General features: G+C 40.8%; 1 protein-coding gene across 10 annotated transcripts in view; it reads right to left on the bottom strand.

The window, feature by feature from the left end:
• Positions 1-2552: 2552 nt before the first annotated feature.
• Positions 2553-19672, bottom strand: part of GIT2 (GIT ArfGAP 2) — a 46234-nt gene continuing 29114 nt past the window's right edge. For 5 of the 10 annotated variants that reach the window (XM_039861921.1, XM_039861916.1, XM_039861915.1 and 2 more), the window contains 6 exons: positions 16844-17092; positions 15134-15223; positions 11047-11129; positions 10245-10433; positions 6366-6429; positions 2553-5829 (listed from right to left, as the gene is read on the bottom strand). In XM_039861921.1, coding sequence (XP_039717855.1) covers positions 5617-5829; positions 6366-6429; positions 10245-10433; positions 11047-11129; positions 15134-15223; positions 16844-17092 — 888 coding nt within the window. In that variant the 3' untranslated portion in view covers positions 2553-5616. Of the gene's footprint in view, positions 5830-6365; positions 6430-10244; positions 10434-11046; positions 11130-15133; positions 15224-16449; positions 16568-16843; positions 17093-17280; positions 18430-19672 lie in introns of those variants that run through there. The other 5 variants (XM_039861918.1, XM_039861922.1, XM_039861924.1 and 2 more) reach the window with 3 other exon arrangements.

The raw sequence follows: 19672 nt of genomic DNA, 5'->3' as shown, positions 1-19672 counted from the left end.
AGTTCCTACTTTACAAACTTGTACTTATCCCAGTGGCTGCACACAGTGAGTGCTCGTGTTAACTCAGCCCCTCTGGTCTGAAAGGAATAGGGCAGGGTAGGGTGGGGAGGTATGAGAGGTCCCGGGAAGGGGAGGGCTGGAAGAGGGAAGCAGATGGCAAGATGTGGTGCAAGGGGAGGCTAAGATGTCAACCTTAGACCCCAGGGTTGGGGAGGGCAGTCCATGTTCGATTTCAGAACTTCCTGTTCATAACTTGTTTGGGGGCTCATGAGGAAAAACAAGACCTGGAGGAAAGATGAAGCTTATAGGACTAAGCCAAGAGAAACGGTAAGGAGTAATTGCTTGGGGCTTCTGAAAGGGAAGGGGAGGGAAGAGCTGGGCAAGGTGCGGCAGGACAGAGAGGTCCATTCTATAAGGTCTAGGGGGATGGGGGGGCCTGAGACAGAAGAGAGAAAAGGGGGAAAATGAGTTCCAAGAAGGGAAGGTGTTGGGAAGGCGTGAGGGGTGAGAAGAGAGATTTTGGAGGAGAGAAGTGTGGGTCCTCAAAGAAAAGCTGTGTTTGGGAGAAATGGGGCTGAGAGGTTCCTAGTATGTTTACACCAGCAGTTTCCAACCTTTTTGGCATCAGGGACCGGTGCTCCTGTGAGAATCTAATGACTGATGATCTGAGGTGGAGCTGAAGTAGTGATGCTGGTGCTGGGGAGTGGATGCAAATACAGATGAAGCTTCACTGGCTTGCCAGCCGCTCACCACCTGCTGTGCTGCCTGGTCCACACTCCAGGTCTTAGGGACCCCTGGTTTAGACAGTTTGAGGGCCCGGGAAGACAGTGCAGTCAGAAAGCTGTGTAAGTGCCTGGGTGTGGAAGAGGAAAGATGGCCGTCGGACAGGATGAAGCAAGGGTTCACAAAGGCCTCTCCCGTCCCCAGGGGCCCCTCCCCTGGGGACCTATTCTGTGGAGAGCTCGCATTACTCCTGTAAAGTAATTAAAGAATCTGACCCACCTCGTGTGGCTCTGACTTCTGGCTAGAAGCTGGCTGGCAGAGGTGGGGACCATGGTCTCCTCTGCCTGCCATCTATAGGCCACAGGGACTGGCTCCTGGACAGTGTTGCACACAGCCTGCTAGGCAGTGGGTCACCCTCAGGTCTGAGCCGACCCTGTGGTGAGGCCACCCCGACTCAGCCCCATGGATAGGAAGGTGCTGCTCCAGGTACCTTAGAGCCAGAAGACAGCCTTTCCAGTTGGTCACTCAACAGGTGCTGGAGGGATTCTGGTGCCTGGGGCTCAAAGACGAGACAGTCTCCACTTAAGGTCCACATGCAGCCTGTGCCCCATTTATCCAATAAAGCCACATATTCACATAGTCACATATCACCCAGTGGCCTACTCTGATCTAGAGCGTCAGGGGAATGTAGCTGCCCCGAAATTTCACCTCCACATGAGGCCACATTCTCTGGGATTCCTTATCACAGACCCTAATAAGGTCATGAAAACCCACTTGGCTGATTAAGACAAAGTAGACTAACGGTAACTCACACACTCCCCTCTTCTTTTGATGTGGGACTTCACCCCTTTGAATGTAAACTTCCTCATCTGTACAACAGGAACTAACTCCTCTTGCTTCACACCCAGCACAGTGTCTGGAGCACAGCGACTAATTGATTAATGCTAGTCGTAATTAGAATTATCATAAAAACATGTTTAAAAGGAGCCACATGGGGGGAAGGGGAGCCTGGAAATAGTCTACAGCAGTGCTTTACAGAGTGTGGTCTCAGCCAGCAGTAGCAGCATCCCCTGGGACCGTGTTAGAAATGCAACTCCCAATCCCCAACCCCCGAGCTACTGAACCAGAGATGAATTGTTAGCTGTGTTTCAGCGAGCCCTTTTGGCTATATGCTGGCTCATTTGAGAAATCCTGCCCTCAGAGGAGCTTCTGAGTATGAGCTGGTGGGTCTGATCAGCTAGTACTGGGTCCTCAGACAAGATGTAACACACAGTGAACATGTTCCATCTTCCCCAGACTTCTTGCTTGGAAAGACACCTGTGATGACAAGGTCCTATCCCACCTTTCCTTCTGTTTGGGAGAAGAGCCCCAAGACACCTCTCCAAGAAGACAACTGTTGGGGACTGAGGGTGGTTCTGATGAACTCAGGTATAAATCTATATTCTATAGCCTCTCATGTGAATCTGCACGACGGGCCTTGTTCTGAAAGTTTAAGAGACCGGTGGCCTTAAGAGACTAAACTAACACCACAACCAGATCACTTGTGCTTGGCTGGCTTTCGCTGAATTTAAAAAATTAAACTTAAGAAGTAAATATATCATGATAAGATACCTGGAACTGATATCCTGATGCAGGATTTCTTTTAATAAAGCTATCTGCTAAGCTCAAAGGATGAAAAAGGTCATCATTCCTGTAAACTGACAGTGTTCAGGGTGAAAGCATATTCAATACTGTCTCATTAAAAATGGGGTTATGTGAGAACTTTCTCGGAACTTTGACAGAGTATCTGTAAATATCAACTAATTGATGGGAAACAGAATTACCACAAAGACACTTAAAGAGCCTGTTTATTGCATAACTAGCAGGCACAAATTCCAAAACAATTTTACAATGCTTAAAGGGTTGTACAATAATTACAGGAATAGAATGTACAATAAAAATGAAAAATAAGTACAGAATAATGGGTGACATGGATAAAACATTTGAATACAAGGCATTTCATTTTTCCTATGCAGCATTTTCCTTTGTAAAGACAAGGGTGACCTTCAACTGGGACGAGGAAAGAACGAAAATTGTTTGGAAAGCTCACAGTTGCTGTGGAGGACAAACATATGCTAGTCTCACTCTTGATTCTACAGCTTAAATTGCTTGAGGAATTGGATAACAGCTCCCGAGTTGTGCGTTTACAGTTCCAATTATATGAAGTGCTGTATTCGATCTTTGGGCCCAAATTCAGTGTTCTTTGGCAAATAAGAACTATTTGCATTTTGAGGCAGAAGATGACATCAGTTAAAGGAGCTTAGGGGTGGAGCTGTCTCCTCTTCAGCAAGTGCCAGTTTTGTAAAGTGCACCTCTGTCCTACCAGCTATGGGGAGGGGGGGGGGAGGATTTGAGAATAAAGGGCAAAATAATGACATTACAGAACACAGGCATTAGTGCAAGGCTATGGAACCCATGTGCAAAAGGCAGTGAACAACCGTTCAGACAAGGTGCGATTTGCCAACAGGACCAGAGAACTTCCGACACCAGATCTCAGATGAGACTGAGGAAATGTGCAGGGCACTTAAAGAGAAGGAAGACTTGCAGCCCTCCTGTCACCGCACGTCACTCCACTTGGGAACTTCTTTCCAGAGTTTTGGCACTGTAGGTTAACAGAGCACATTTCTGCGGTGTTCTTACAATTGTTGAAATGCTTTGTTAGTCCCCACATTCCCTGACTTTCTCTAGGGGCACAGAAACAGTGTCCTCCATCGCAGGACTTTGAATACTCAAGTGAAGACACTGCTTCATCCACTACAGATGACTCGTTATTCAGAAACCTGTCCCCCCAGGAGGCCAAGGACACCAACTCAAGGCTGCTGGGCCTTTCCCGAAGACCCCACGTGGGCCAACAGAAGGGCAGGTGTTTGCAAAAAAGAGGAGGGACAGCTAAGTACTTGCAGATGGTGCTTGAACTTAAAAGCAGAAGACATCCTTCGAGAAGGCATTCCCTCGTCATCTGATGGGAGCATGGCACTTAGGGTTGTGCAGACAAGCAAGTGGATGAGTCTTTTGGAGATGTGGACCCTTTCCCCATGCTACTCAGTGTAGCAAAACTTGGCAAAAGCATCCACACACAGTGACTCGGTAAACCAAACACCATCGCGGTGCTCCTTTCATAACAGCTTACGGTCAAGCTACAAAGGTGATTGTGAATCAAACAGTTCTGTGAAAATACAGGCTCATTTAGCATGTATTTAGGCAACTTTGATTATTTTGACTCCTTCACATGTGTAAATGAGCACTATGGGACAGAATATATGGGTAAAACAAGGACAAACAGCAATTTAACACAAGGTAGGGTGGCCACGTTCCAGGTAAGGCTGAGGCCAAACCAGGTGTGGCCAGGGAAGCCAGGCCCTCACACTGCAGTCTACAGGGACCCAGGGCAGAGGCTGTGAGCTGGCAGGCTAGAGAACACAGCTCTCCCACATGTGTACTTGAAAATGTTGACATCAGTCGCCAACATTTAGAAACAAAGATAGCACAAAAAACATCCAGATTTCTGGGGTCTCTTGAGAAATGAAAGCTCTGGCAACCCCAAGCCCATTTTTGCACCTGGCTCACTTCATTCATCTTTGTCACTACTGCCTGGCCCCTCTGGTCTAGGTCAGGGTCTGAGCCACACCCACAAAAAACTGCTGCACTAAGCAGGAACAGGAATATGTTTTAGCATTCAGAACAAGAAAGGTCTCTTGAGCAACTGAGAAAACAAACTCAGTATGTTCCAGAACTTAAATCTACTCTTTCATAGCTTTGGGATAGTAAATAGTCAGTTAGTTGACTCTAAGGAATTCTTGAAAGTCGATGTCTAATTTTTAAGTACCAGTGAGGTAATGGAGGAGAAACAAACTCAGATGGTTGTATAAATCTTACCTTATAAGAAGTCCTTCAAGGAAACAAGCTATGTGAAGTGGTTAAAGGAGTAAGCGAGTTTTGGATGAGAGGTACAATACAAGGTCAGGGAGTAGATTCTTTCTTTCCTTGGTTTATGGCAATGATAGTGGAACGAAGTGGTCGAGAATGAGTTATGGCCTGTGGACTGATGTTCCTCTTTGCTGTACGTCTGGAATGAAACGTCAGGTTTCCTGTGATAAGGCAAGAGGAGTGGACTATGCGTGACAATGTGGTGGTGTGCCTACCTGGACATGGCCAAATGTCACACGACGTGGAGGATGAGTGCTTATGTGATGCCACAGAGACTTCAGGATGATAGTAAAATAGAAAGAGAATATCAAGATAGAAAAATTAAAAAACATCTGACATGATAGAACAGTTAAAAGAAATGGAACAATTCACTGTTTCCTTTCAAGAGAGACCATTATACTATTTTTAGAAAGTGGCAAAATCCTGTGTCTACATAGATGCTTAGAGATATTCCAAACTTAGAGATTCTTGCAATAGGGTAGAAAATTCACTTATTGCACAATGCTTGGTAGGAAACATTTTTTTTTTTTTTAAACCCAACTCTCTCAAGAAAATGTTTCACTAAAAATTATTTCATTTATAGTTTTAACCATAGTCAAGGAGTTTAAAGGGCTGGAAGAATTCTAACAAACTTGAAACAATGAAGCTATGCTTTTGGATGTTTATGATCATTAACTGGACACTCACTAACAGCACAATAGAACATCAGAAAGTAAACTGGCAAACAGGCACAAAAATAAGGCAAGTGGGTTAAATTAATAGTTGAAAATCTGTTAGAAAACATGCAAAAATAATACTGAGTTTTTTTTTTAAAGTTTTAAACTTTCATTAAATGTTTGTTTCTATAAAAATTGGATGAGTTCCATGTTTAAATTTGAAACCGGACTTTGAAAAGCCTAGAAAATAGAAGGGCCAGCACTCTACTATTCAGTTGTTGTTCTCTTTGGTGGTGATAGTGACCAGCTGTTTAGCGGCCTTGGCGATGTCATACGCACACTGGATGACCTGCTGTGTGACCAGCTGGATGTCCGTGGGCGGACCTGAGTCCCCCGGGAGGGTTTTCTTGCACTCTGACTGAAGTCGGTAGGCACTGGATGTCAGTAGGCGAAGGGAAGTCCTCAACATGTCAGACTTGGGCTTCTAAACAGAAAACACAGCTGTTCACCATGAACTGCAGGGTGGACATCCAAGAGCAGAGATAAGCATTCCTCTGAAAACAATTTAGCCGATTCCCCAGTGAACAGCTATTTTTGGCACTTTTTCAAAGGAGGTGCTCAGAACACTTGAAAGCATTGCAAACCACAGTTTGAGAGATGCTCGAGCACTCTAACTCAAAGGTCAAAGTGCGTGCAGTGTCGTTTTAGTAGTATGTGCTATTCTGAGGCAGTTTTTAATTAATATTAATTAATATTAATTAACATTAATCCACTTGGGTGAAATATTCCAGATAAATTTTTATTCTATTAATGCTTTGCTTTTTGGGCTCTGACATTATTGTCTTATTAAAACCAATATCCATGTAGAAGAAAAATGTTTCAATGCCCTATATGACATATGACTATTCGCATATTTAAGACTCTGTGCTACAACAAAATTAAGATGATGTGAAAGTCATAAAGAAATTTCTTGCAGTTCATTTAAAAGGATCTGAACCAAGCAAGTAGGAAGTGACTTACTTTGGGGAACAATGCTGCCATTTCTGTAACAGCTACATGTATCCTCTCTGAGCAGGGAATATAACTGCAAAAATATTGAAGGGGTTATTCAAAGACAGTAAAAATAATTCAGAGACAGAGAACATTCAGGGGCTAGCACAGGTTCCATTGATGTGTTCTGAATGAAAGAATTAAGGCCACAGCCAGCCTGCTGTGGATCCCACACAAACAGAAGGCACTTGGTTTTAAAGCAGGGTCCCATGTTTTTTTGAAAGTTTATTCAATCTGATAAAAAGTCTCCAAGTATGAAACACAGGCATCATACACTACTAGCCAGGTGAGGCCGCAAAACAGTTAATCTATAATGATACTCACTCCTCCTCAACTTGGACATTTATTTCTCATGTGTTTCATCTTCCCAATTTCTCGAAAGTGAAACAGGGATTTCCATGCAAAGAGGCCCCAGAAGTTAAAAATAAAGGACTGAAATATATTCCTTAGAAATGGAGCCTACACCTCAACACCCACATGTCTTTTAACCAATAGACACTTCTAAATTCCTTCCATTCAATGCATTTGAATTGGGGTGTCAAAAGTTTTACTTTGAATAATGAGGAAACACTGGGGTCAGCTTCATATACTTGTTCAAACACTTATCTACCACTTCCTCATGAGGTCGCCGTAACTTTGTAATAAAATGCTACAAGCTCAGTCAACATTTTGTTTGTTGACAAACTCAAAAAAGACAAAGCACATTAAATTTACCTGTCCTCATCCTTTCTTCTAGGTCACATGGCCTCCTTAAGGGCCCCTAAGATGACAGCATGAGAAGGGAGCACTGGCTACATGCCAGGTTCCCTTCTCAGTGCTTCGCAGAAATTCATGTAATTCTCCCAGCGGCCCTATGAGGTTGGTACTATTAACAAACCTATTTTTCAAATGAAGAAACTGAGTCCTGGAGAGATGGAGAACTTGTCCAAAGTCTTACAGTTGGTAAGAGAGCTTAGCTTAACCCTGGCCATAAAACGTCTGAGCCCAGAACTCTCACTGCCACACCACAGGCCTCTCCCAGAATCAGAGAGGTAATAGATTCACATCTTTTTTTACAGCAAGCCTCTTTTCACTGATGACTGGTGATTCTGACTTCTTAGGTGATGAGAACTGGAAGAATTGAGACATTGGTTTCATTCAGAATTCTTATACTTAGTACTGTGACAAGCAACATATGGGGCATGTTTGCTGTACCTTAAAAATTTTAAGGTTCTGCCCTGAGTAGTATGTGTTAAAAGGTGCAGAGACAAAAACAAATTGAAGATAGTATTAAGTGACAGTTCTTAAATTGCCACCAGGCCTGGGTTTTGCTTCTAGAGGTGACCCACAGAGCCCAGGAGGGAAACTGGACATGGGAAAAGCACTTTAGGGGCCTGTTTTTATTTTATTGTGTTGAGAAATACAGTGTGAATGTAGAGATTTAGTCTTATACAAGACTCACGTGGTGTGTTTTAAAATTTCCCTTCTAAGATACAGAACTGAATGTCATTCAGCATCCAGCCTAGCACTTAAAGCCCTCAAGTGACATTCTTTCCCAATTTTTTAAGTCTTGAAGTTGACTTCTGTGTAGACTGTCATCAGCAACCTCTGTACTTCATCTTGTAAGAAAACCAGCATCAAAACTATTTTAATGAAGACTGCCTACATTTTAACAAAACCATTACATTTTAAGAAAATGGTTTATATTATCCCAAAATGCCTTCAAATGGGAGATCCTTTTACCTTTGTGAGCAATTAGAACCATATACCATGTAATAACAAAAATGCCAATGCATGAGTTATTTAACTTACAAACGTGAAAGGGCAACAACCCATCTGGTCACACAGACAGAAAGAGAAAAAGGCGACCACTCTATCGGACATCAATGTATCTTGAACCAGCATGTCCATTAATATCACATTAACTGAGAACCACGCTGAAGAGTTTTATGTTTTCTGGGTAGGGTTTTCATTCTGACTCAGAAATATGATTCATCCTTTCCCCCTGCTATATAGAGAAGAAAGTTTTTCTAAGGATATCTCTCAAAACATCATTCATTACAAGACATTTTAGAAAGTCTTCAGTAAGCCATAAAAGAAAGTACACACAGGTTACTAGGAAAGTCTTCCTCTACCAGAGGGAGTTCATGTTCACAACTTCAAATTATCCTTCCTTTTGTGCATAGTATGTAGTAATCCTGAACTGTGTAATTCTGTGTGTGTGTGTGTGTGCGTGCGTGCGCGCGTGAGAGAGAGAGAGATTGATTCTTTCACAGTCTTAAAAAAAGAAATCATATTGTAAATGAAATCGTACATTAAAAAAAAATTCAATTCCCCAAATTGTACCAAGCACCATATCACAATCTTTGAAGCCAGAAATGGGCAGATATTTATATTTTTGACAACTATCAAAGAGAACAATGCTACATAAGCACATTTTTTTTTTTTTTTTTAGTTTGAAATATAAGCATAGCACTTCTAAACTGGAGGAAATGAAAAGTAAAGCACATTGTTCAATGGTGAGAGAACACCAGGAAAGGAGTTCATCTGGTATCAAGATTACTTTAAAGACTGTACTGGTAAAGCTGAAATATTTTGCTCTAGTAATAAGATAATGAAGTTGCTTGTTGCCAAGACTGAGTTGTATTGAGCAGAGGAACTAAACACCTGTAGCATGTGATGCATGAAAGGTGCATGATAAAGAGGATGCCTGTGTAAGGAGGGCGATAAATAGTTCTATCATTTTCTTGGAAGCTGAGAAATTGTGCAGGTCCCTCTTTTTCTCTGATGATCCTCTAATGGTCCAGCCATGAAGACTCTTATTCTTCAATAAACATTAACTCTTCCTTTCCTACCCAGTGGGAAATAATGATACTGGGAGAAGTCTGAGTTGTATAAAAAAAGAGAAAAGACAGTAAAAGGAAGGTTAGCATGGCAGGGACAGGAATGCGAAGAACGCGAAAGAGACCAGTGCATCTTTACATGGAAAGAACAGAGAGGAGAAAGAAGGAGCAGTACTGCGGTCCTTGAACAACTTTTGTTTGTGCAAGGCACGAAATGAGAAGTTCTTCACTGAGGGCCCTAAACTCTGCTGACCTAATGAAAAGAATGAGATTGTTCTTGGGTTTTGATCAAACTCTGTCACTTTCTTAAACTTGATAGTATGATGTTAAACAATGTTTCACGAGTGTGTCCAGATTAGGCCAGCCACATGAAACTAGGACAACACCCAGGACAGTTAACAGCTTACCCAAAGTTCTTAGAGGACAAAAGAGTTAGAACAAGAGCCAGTCCCCTTCCTATGGTAAGAAGTAACGCTGCTGGATATGGTTCTGCTCGGAGTGAGCAGACTCTTTTTTCATGAGCAGAGTTACTTGGGTAGTGATTTGATCAACTTTTATTTGTAAACTGCTTGTTTTTTAGATGTTCACACATATGTAAGCACATACGCACACAAAAGACAGATAAGAAATCAGGTTCATTTCAGGATACTTTCTGTCAGCAAACTTCTTCCTAGCTAAGGAGATCACAGGCAGCAGCAGTGGTGGAAAAAATCAACTACAAGTTCTCAGGTAGCTTCTCTGCCCTCTGCATCTAGAACTAGGAATATCACTACCCCAACTACGCTGCAATTCTATTTCAAGAGACATTTATTTTCAGAGCACTTCATAACAAGATGAAATTGAAAATACGATGTAAAAAACCCCCCAAATTTAAAAGTTTGTTCTTGAGCCTGTTACGTAAACCTGCAATGTTCAAAAACTTTTAAAATCAGCATACTGAAAAAAAAATCCCTGTTCATAACTGGAGCAGCATCTCTTCAGAGCACGTACATACATTCTCCCAGGCAGAATTTTCAAGCCCCCTTACCTGTCGTGTTTATTTTCTTGGGCAGCTCTTAAGAGCTCCTGTATGTTTTTGGTGATCTGCTCGGTTTTCCGGATGACGTCTTCGGTGCTGGGGAGAATGGGGCTTGGGGCCATTAGGGGGTCTGCCGTATCTGGTACTGAGCCATCACCTTGCCACACCATACTCCTCTGCCTTCCCTTCCTGCTTGACCTGTGAATATTAAAGAAGTGGTTAAATGCAACAGGTGTTTATCAGCTGCTTCTCTGCTTCTACGAGCCACTGCATGTGCATTTGCTGAGTGCACAAGTATGCTGCTTTTGTGGTTTCCTTTATCCTGTCTGGCAGGAGACTCATGGTAAGGCTGTTTCATCAACAGGCAGCCACAACTCATATGGAGGCTTTTATTCTACTATAGGGCTGGAAAATATGACTCCCGTAGAAAGGGTAAAGATGGAGAAAGGAAGAGAAAAACTGGAAGAGGGAAGGTGTGTCATTATAAATCCATTCCTAATTGAGCCAGTTCCTTGGGGTACAAATGCAGACTTTAACCTAACATCGACTAAAGGGAAGTACTGATTTTAAGTGCATTACAGAGACCGAGACATGTGTATAGTATGTCGATAAAAGAAAAAAAGTCCCCTGTGGCAATAATGTGAAATGAGAAGAGGTGTGAACTATGAACTTATGCCTTAATATTTTAAGATCTTATGGGTCTGAAAATAGATAAAAGGGGTGCAGGTGATGAACTGCACCTCCTAACCACGGCCTGCTAGGTCTCTGGTTTAAGAGCCCAACCCCCGGTACATCCTTCCTGCAGATGTACCCCATGTCATCTGGGTCCGTGTCATTGGGAGTGTTGTCATAGTCACTTTCAGGTGTGCTGTTCTGCTTCTCCAGCCTGGATGCCTACAAGAGAGAAAAGGTGACCCCCATTAGTTTACAGTACAAGACATTTGTTGGGGACCTTCCCCAGGAATCATTACCTGTTAGGCTACACGGCTTTCATATCCCAGATCTCATTTGGGACAGGAGCCAATCCTTTATTGAAAATTTAGTAAAAGATGAACAGTGGATCCAGAATGGTTTCTTTCCTTCTTTGCACCATTTTCTTCTTGGCTCAGTGGCTACTCCATAAATAGATTCTTTGTACAAACTAACAGACACACAAGGCAGCACACCCACATTTAGTTCTTTAAGGAATACAAGTTTACTATAATGAGACCTATTTAAATAACAAACATGCCAGCACTTACATACTCATAGACCTTTAGCACTGGAAGCTACCTGCAGATTATCTAGTTTAATACCAAATGAGAATGACTTACCCGAGGCCACAGAGTCAGGAGAAAAACATAACCAAGAACCTCAGTCTCCTGTCTCCTGCTGTCTCCTGTATTCCACGCCTGGGGCTCTGAGGATCACCTCTGCTCAAAACATGTATGGCTCTCTAAGAACTAACCTCAGAGATAGTTTACGTGAGTCACACACAAAAAAACAGTATTGTTAATTTATTGCCACATGTTGTTTGTGAATCAAAATGGGTTAACTCAGTGTGACACTGGGTTTCCAACTGCTAGATAGTTTCCCAAAACATCTAACCCTCAAAATACAAAGATCTGGTACAACTGTGGAGATTGAAAGAAGGGACAGATTCAAAAGAGGAATCCTAAGACTATTCTGAGCAAATGGCAGCACTGCTAAGTACAGGGCCTCCCAGAGTGACAAAATTTGAAGAGAACCACATTCCTTTGACGGGGGTTATGTTAATTCCGGAATGTTTAATAAAAATAATTTTGCCTCAGTATTTGTTTTATTCATACTTTTTGAGAATTTCTTTATCTAGAACAGAAATCAGTGAAAGCTGATTTAAAACCTAAACTGAATGCCTTGCAAAATACAAATATAAACTATTGCCAGCTCTGTGCCTTGAATTTAATACAAGTTAATCCAACATGTGACTAAGGAATTTTATTGATGCTACAATAAAATGTTGCTAAAGATATAGGTGTATAGCTGATCCTTGAACAATGTAGGTGGGAACTGCACGGACCCATTTACATGCAAATTGTTTTCAAGGGACCTGCGCAGTTCAACTGACCCCATGCAGTTCACACCCACATTATTCGAGGGTCAACCTGTAGTTGAATATCTGCATACATGAAGTGCTCACTTTAAGTTATAAGCATACTTTCGAAAGCAGAGGCGGTTGGTGCCCCTAACCCCTGTGTTGTTCAAAGGCCAACTGTAAATTAAGAGCCCTTTTAAACATATGGGGACCTACAGTTCATCCAAAAGAGTGGCTACTTTAAAGTATGTCAGTTTGAGAAAGTCTACCTAAAATCTAATATTTGCTCCTTACTGATAATGCTGCCTGGCTCTCTGAAGGACCTACCCAGATAGGCAAGGCAGCCAGCCCTCAGGCGGGGAAAGACTACTTATTCACATCACATTTTGCTTTTATAGCCCCATGGCCTTTTTCTTTCCTCTCCCAGGGCAAATGCTCTCTTTCTCTGTCTGCTGAGGTCTTTCGCATTCCTCCCAAATGATCTATTTGGTCCTAGCTACTTGAACATAAAAAAACACTTGCACTGGGCTCCTAAATTCAATACGGTGATCTGGCACATGATTAAAAGTGTTAGCTTGGAGCCATATGGAGAGTCTGTAAAGCTAAGTTCTGTAAAATCTACAACTTGTAAGATCCCTTTGTTTATATCTCTTACCAGCAAGCAGTTATTCTTCACTTGCTGCCTTATTTTGATCTGGCTTTATGAATCAATCAATGAGATACTGGCAACTGGAAGTCTAGATGGAAGACCAAAGGCAGGCACCGTATCCAGTATAGGGAACAGTGAAACCAGGCTCTTCCAGAGGTGATCCCCAAAAGCCCTCAAAACAAAAATCCACCTTACCTTTCGTAGGGAATGTATGACTAATCTTTAAATTTCTTTTCCTTTAGTTTTTATATATACATGCACACACATATGGATGAGTGCATATGTATGTGTACATACACACATACATATACATAAATGTAATATAAAAAACTTGCATTTAAATAATTATTCTGGAAAATTCATCCAGAGCTGCTCTAGTGGAAAAATCTAGAAAACAGAATTAGCCCAGGAAATCTCACATTTTTATAATAGATCATTTTGCCCTCTTTAATGTAAATTTGATACTTACAAATCAAATGCATTACCCCACAATGATCAAAAGTACCAAGTTTCATTTAAAATTTTAGACGAGTAATAACTCATATATCTAATAAAAGTACTCAGGAAATGTTTCTCAAGTAGTGAAAACAATGTATAGCAGTAACCACCCAGGAAATCAGTTACTTACACATTAAGTCCTTCATCATTGAACAAAATATATGTACAGGATTTCAAATTAGCCAGCATTTAATTTTGTGAAAATTACTGTAAACATGCAGAGCTAAGATCTATTAGTTAAAAGTGCTGCTCTCTCAAAGCTGTTAATAGAAAAGTTACCATATAGCTGGTGCTGGTTCAGTTTACTTAATAGAGTTGCAGTTTTCCATAAAAATCTAAACTCATAAGAAGTTGTCAGGAACAATCAAGATTATCAATTTAAATGACTTAATTGCTAATCTTGTATAAACTTATCAGCAAGCAGTCCTTGCAATGATTCTCAAAAGTAACAAAAAAAAATTTTTTTAAGAAATTTCACTGGACAAAAGAAGTTTACTTGACTCTTAACGAAATTTCAAATGAGGTATTTCATTTCTATTAACTGTCCCTTAGTTTAACTAAAATGTTGTAATAAAAACACTGCAGTTCCATTTCAGGACTGCTCAGAAGATTAACTATCATATACCAAGAATTCTTTTTAATAGACTACTTCAAAAGTGCAGAAAAGAACACCCAAAGGGACTTGATGAGACTTATGGGACTGGCAGTGGGAGAGAACTATTCTCCATTGTTCCTACTGATGTAGAAGAATGGACAAAGGCCAAGTGCAAATCCCACTTGTCTCTGAAGGTACTTTCTCTCCTCTCGCCTTAGTTGCATTCCCCTTTTGTTTAAAAAAAAAAAAAAAAAAAAAAAAGAGAGAGCCAAGACCTGAATGCAGTTCTTCAAACTTTCCACGACTTCCCCAGCTTGCTGTCATGTACTCTTCATGCAAGAAAGTATTTTTTAAACTGACAGTGCCTTTGGGAACAGGGATGTCATCTAAGTCCCTAAGACCCTTTCACTGACTTACCAAAAGGCTGGGTATGGAGGAGGTGCTTAATAAATACTTGTTGCCTGGCTACTCTTAAAGAAGCATACCTGAATCATGTACTGTTACTGGGAATGTAAGTTATACATCAGAAAGCTGGACTTGACCAATAAAGTGAATAGCTTCATATTAATGGCTGCCTGCACCTCCAATGCTGCTTTATGTTGTAATGCTGACGTAAGATGCAGGGACTGCAAAACCTTGGTTTGTCGAATATGGTGCTGACATAAAATATGTCAAGAGGTTTTAAAAAAAGCATGACGTCCTAGTGTTTTAGTTAGTCCAAACATACTAGTTTTAATTTGATAACTAAAGCTCTAAACAAATTTGACAGATTCGCCCAATTACAATATTTAACCAGCAGCCAGCTAATTTTCTGATTGTTTAAAAAGACAGTATGCTCAGAATAAATGTTATAGGGTGAATTGAAAATTTCGTTAAATAGTAATTGAAACTGGGCAATGTGGAGTTAGACAAAAGGCAGGCTGCCTCCTACAGGCATGCGTGCATGTGTGTGTGTGTCTGTGTCTGTGCACGCTGCTGTGCTGTGAGACACCAGGAGGGAAGTGCTGTCTCATGCATGACAGAGGACAGGAGGGCCAGAAGCACAAAGCGCCCAGGAGCACTGCCCCTCCTCCATAGAGCAGACCATTCAGAGTGTACTTAACCCTTCGGGTGCTTTCATCCCTCGACCAGGAAAGTGTAGAGGGGAAGGAAGGCAGAGATGAAGAGGAGGTCACAAGCGCACTCCTCCCGATCTGGAAGGTGAAAAAGAAACACACTCGGAAAAATACAAATGAACAAAAACCCTACCTACCACCTACCCTGACTTCAGCCCAGATTTCTCAGTAAAAGAATCCTAAAAAGCTACTATGTGAGATTAGTGCTGAAACTTCTGTGACAGGTGGGCTGACTGCCATGCTAGCCGATGACAGATGCCCAGAGATGTGTAACCCCTTAGTGAAATGCCTCTCAGAAATTACTCGGAATCAATGGCTATTTTTCTATAACAGAAAATATAATGCCTTGCATAATGCGTCAAATTCACCAACAGTTTTTTAAAATACCCTTAAGCAAATATTTGTTTTTTAATTAGGACAGATAATATGAAATGAGAAACTATATGAATGATTAAAAGTTGGTATACATTACCAATCTTTGTAGTATAGATACAGAACTTTTGCAATGACATGATTCTTATATTCTAAATGTTTCTAAAATGAAAAAATATACTGCGAAAATTTTAAAAAGTTGCTTTTCCTACACTGTTTTCGGTTATACGAAAATATTCTTAACTTAGTTCAATAACATTCTCATTACACCGAATGCATCAAATCAATTACTTTAGAATGTTTAGCTCAAACAACTTAAAAGCTGAAGTAATGGACTCTCAATTATAATATAACAACACTATAATTTCACCACACTAAAGCTTGACAAAATTAAACCAGGGTTTAATTTACTAGACCATATCCTTTACATTTACTCTGAGAATTTTCTGGAAACCCTACAAAATTTGACTGAAAAAAATAACTGACATTCAAAAAGATGAATATTACTCTGAAAAATATCACAGAAGTTCAAAACGTCTGTAATATTTTGTCAAAACAGGTTTTAAAAATAAATGAATCCAAAAGAAACATGACATTTGAAAACCTCACAACACAATACTTATCCCATTATAAAAAAAGATTGTTAGCAGCCTGTTACACAATACAATCTTTGGAATACGACACTTATAAAACTGAGGTAAAGTTTTCACACCTCATTCTTATGAAATGACACAGCAATTCTTTCTCCAAGAATGGGAGGAGGAGGATGCAGAAGCTAAGCAGGCATGCTGACCACAAGTGCAGAGGCTGAGGAGGCCTGGGGGCTCCTAGAATCCTGTGCGCCCAGGCCATAGATGACACCTGTCCAACTATAAGCAGGGAAGGCACCCTGAATTCTAAGGGCTCCCTCCAGTTCATAACAGGGCACGTACCTGTCTACCTTGAAGAAGATGGCACTGACTTCTGCAGGTGACCTTTACAATCCGTTTTTGGTTTTGGAAGTGGGGGAGGAAGTTTCTTATAAAGAACAGTTCCAATACTGGTGGCTGGCTGGGAAAGATATTATGGATACAGTGGAGGAAAAAGGGGAGAAAAGCTGAACAACAGCCAGAATCCCCAGCCTTGTTGGAAAACTTGTGGCCAATGGCCCTATGTGCTTGTGGGAATGTCGCAAGCATCTGCTAACATGTTAATACAGCAAACACAAGGACGACTCTTGTACACAATTGGCAAAGCAGAGATGTGGGGATATGCAGGTTCAGAAGAGGGAATGTAAGAGTCAGGCTGAACAGAGTGAACAGTGGAAGCGCCAGTGATGTTACTTACGTGTGCAGGGAAAGGCTGGAGTCTTGTCCTGTTCTCTTCAGGGTGGTTCACTTCTCCCATTGGGAGATATGGTTTCTGACCTGATCCCGTCTCATACATGGACATGGGCCTACTGCCCCGGGCAGATGGACGTCGCTTTAAGGAAGAGTGGTTGGAAGTATCTGTGTACTCAGAACCAGTTTGCACCTGATATATATTGGTTGTGGCCTGTTTCCTGAGGTTCGAATTTTCACTCTGGAGTGTTTGAAGCTGAAAGAAATGTTTGGCAGTGGGACTGTGTTTTTCTACAGCAAGCAGAAAAAGCAAACACCAAATAAATGCATATAACTACCAGCTTTAAACAACAAGAACAATAACAGCTAGCTGGGTTGAAAGTAAAAGGCAACTATCAATGATAACTCTTTTTTTCTAGAATGAATGAAACACAATCAACACACTTCATCAGTTAAGTATATTAACTAGCTTAATTTCTGAATATGGAAATGCTGCAGTTTGGACTTTCTAAAAATGAAACATCTAATCACTTAAAGACTGGTCATGGTGGGCCTGGGAAATGTTTGCAGGTAAGCTGGACTCTGGATTATTCTAAGGCTGTTTCTAGCAAGAGCTTGAGATCATTAAGACATCACTTAAGTAACTTGCTTTTCAAAGGAGCCCTGAGCAATTTGCAAATGCCAAAAATGCCAGCAGACACCATGGAAGCAGCACAAAGATAACTGGAATTGCTGCAAAGCAAGAAAGGCAGTGAAATTCAGTTTATGAAAAATCTGATCAGCTACTGCTTCCCAAAAAGTCAACAAGAAAAATTATGATCAACAGGTTTTTATTACATAATACCCTTGATGTTCCAAATAAGTTAGCACTTTTTTAAAAATAGAGGGAACTGAATCACGGTATGTTTGCTATATTAACACATCATGAAGAAAACTGGAGATCTACTGAACTATGTTAACATCTTCATTTGAATGCTCCACGTAGCACGCTCACTTCCTCTGGTGATGGATCAGCTTTCAGCCAGGGTCGGAATATGTGGCCTCTCTCTCCTTTGGCTTTGTCACCCAAAATTGCGACCATGATGGTGTGAGCTTTAAAACTCTAATCTACCTGGCAACACCCCATTTTAGTTAGACGCTGTCACTTGGAGACCCTGAATGCTCTTTGCATTCCTCACATGCAGGCTGTTTCATGGTGTTTGATGAATTAGAGTTAAGGGATCAGCAAGGAATCGTGTTACTCTTTGGCATCTGGCATTTTAACACAATTAACTGAGTCCAGTCTGCACAGTGTCCTTTCCCTCTGGTGCTCCTTCATCTTCCATGACACTTTATGAGCTGGGTGTGGTGTGAGTTCAGCTGTCTACTCTTTGACAGAGATGGTAAAATCTGACCAAATTCCCCACCAGGGCCAAGGCTTAAGTCCACAAGCAACTGTACTTGCACCAGAAGATCATTACATTTTCAATGGAAAACTCATTGTGTTTCCAGTGTTAGAAGTTACTTTCAATTTTTAGTTAGGAAGCACCGATCTGTGAAAAATACACCAATAGTGGCTGCTCCTCTTCATTAATTAGCATCTTTTCCAAGTAACTGTTAAAATGTGAAAGAGCAGATACAAATCACACTACTTTGTCAACTACATATATATTTATATATATATATATATATAAATAAATAAATTAACTTTGAAATAAAATCAATACATCTTTGCTAAATAAGCATATTTCACATACTTTATATTAATAGTGCCCAACTTTTGTGAAAGCCTGACTTACCACCTCTGCCACAGAAACATCCTCAATCTGTTTTCTCAAAGAGCGATCCACTAAGGAATGATAGATTGCTTCTATACCACAAAGGCTTTCAGAGTATAACTTATATCTGCAACTCCCTCTCCAAAGAAGAAACAGCTGCAAAGTGACAAATTCCTATGTTCCAGGATACAGATGGGCGTAAGGTGCCTGTAGAAACTATGTATTAGGGAACCCATATCCTAAAGTGAAATGGTCGAGGTCCATAGAGTAAGGAGCATGACTAACACATGCCTGTCAATGAAGGACCAGGGTGTCTGTCTATGTAAAAACCTTCTCTTGGGAGTTTTAGACAAGGCCTTGAAATCTGAAACTTTATCTTAATGCTTTTCATGCCTCTGAAGTATCCAGCCTGGATTTTGCTTGCATGTGTTTTGATGAGCACAAGTTCCTGGTCTCTATTTTTAAAAATTTTAGTATTCTACATTTAGGGAGATGTCCTCATGTAAATTTGAGATGCTTTTCTTAATAAGAATTAAACACACTTTTTTGTTTGGAAGGAGTATAATGAGAAATGAAAAGTTATAGATAATTCGATAGTTTCTGAATTTAAAAACATTTCTAAGAATTGAGGAGATAATCTATGAGCAATGGCAAATAATTTCACTCTGCATTTCTTAAAGAAGCTCGAGACATTTGCTTTCAGAGATAGATTATTTCTGACCATTTCTACAAGTACTAAAAGGAGCATTATAGAATAAAAAAGGTGATGCTTAGCAAATTGATTTACAGTGGCAAAGTCAGCATGTTTCAGAAAAAGGCACCTCAACAAAATCATTAGTTCAACTAATGGGTCAAATCGAAATTCATTAAACAAAAGATATTTCAAAAAAGACAGAGGAAGTGTAAGCCCTGTATGTTATGGTAAAAGGGCTATTGGTCTGTTTTGTTCACAGCAGCACAACAGCCCTAGACAGGGCCAGCGCGGCACAGAACAAGTGTTTGATTAAAATTGGATAAATGGTGGAGCCATTTATCTCAAAGGTCTCAAAAAATGATCTAGAACTCAACACCAAAAGAAT

Source organism: Pteropus medius, unplaced genomic scaffold (genome assembly GCF_902729225.1).
Source record: "Pteropus medius unplaced genomic scaffold, Ma_sr-lr_union100, whole genome shotgun sequence".
Taxonomy (NCBI): domain Eukaryota; kingdom Metazoa; phylum Chordata; class Mammalia; order Chiroptera; family Pteropodidae; genus Pteropus; species Pteropus medius.
Note: the sequence above shows the minus strand (reverse complement) of the source record. Positions and strands in the feature narration are given on the sequence as shown.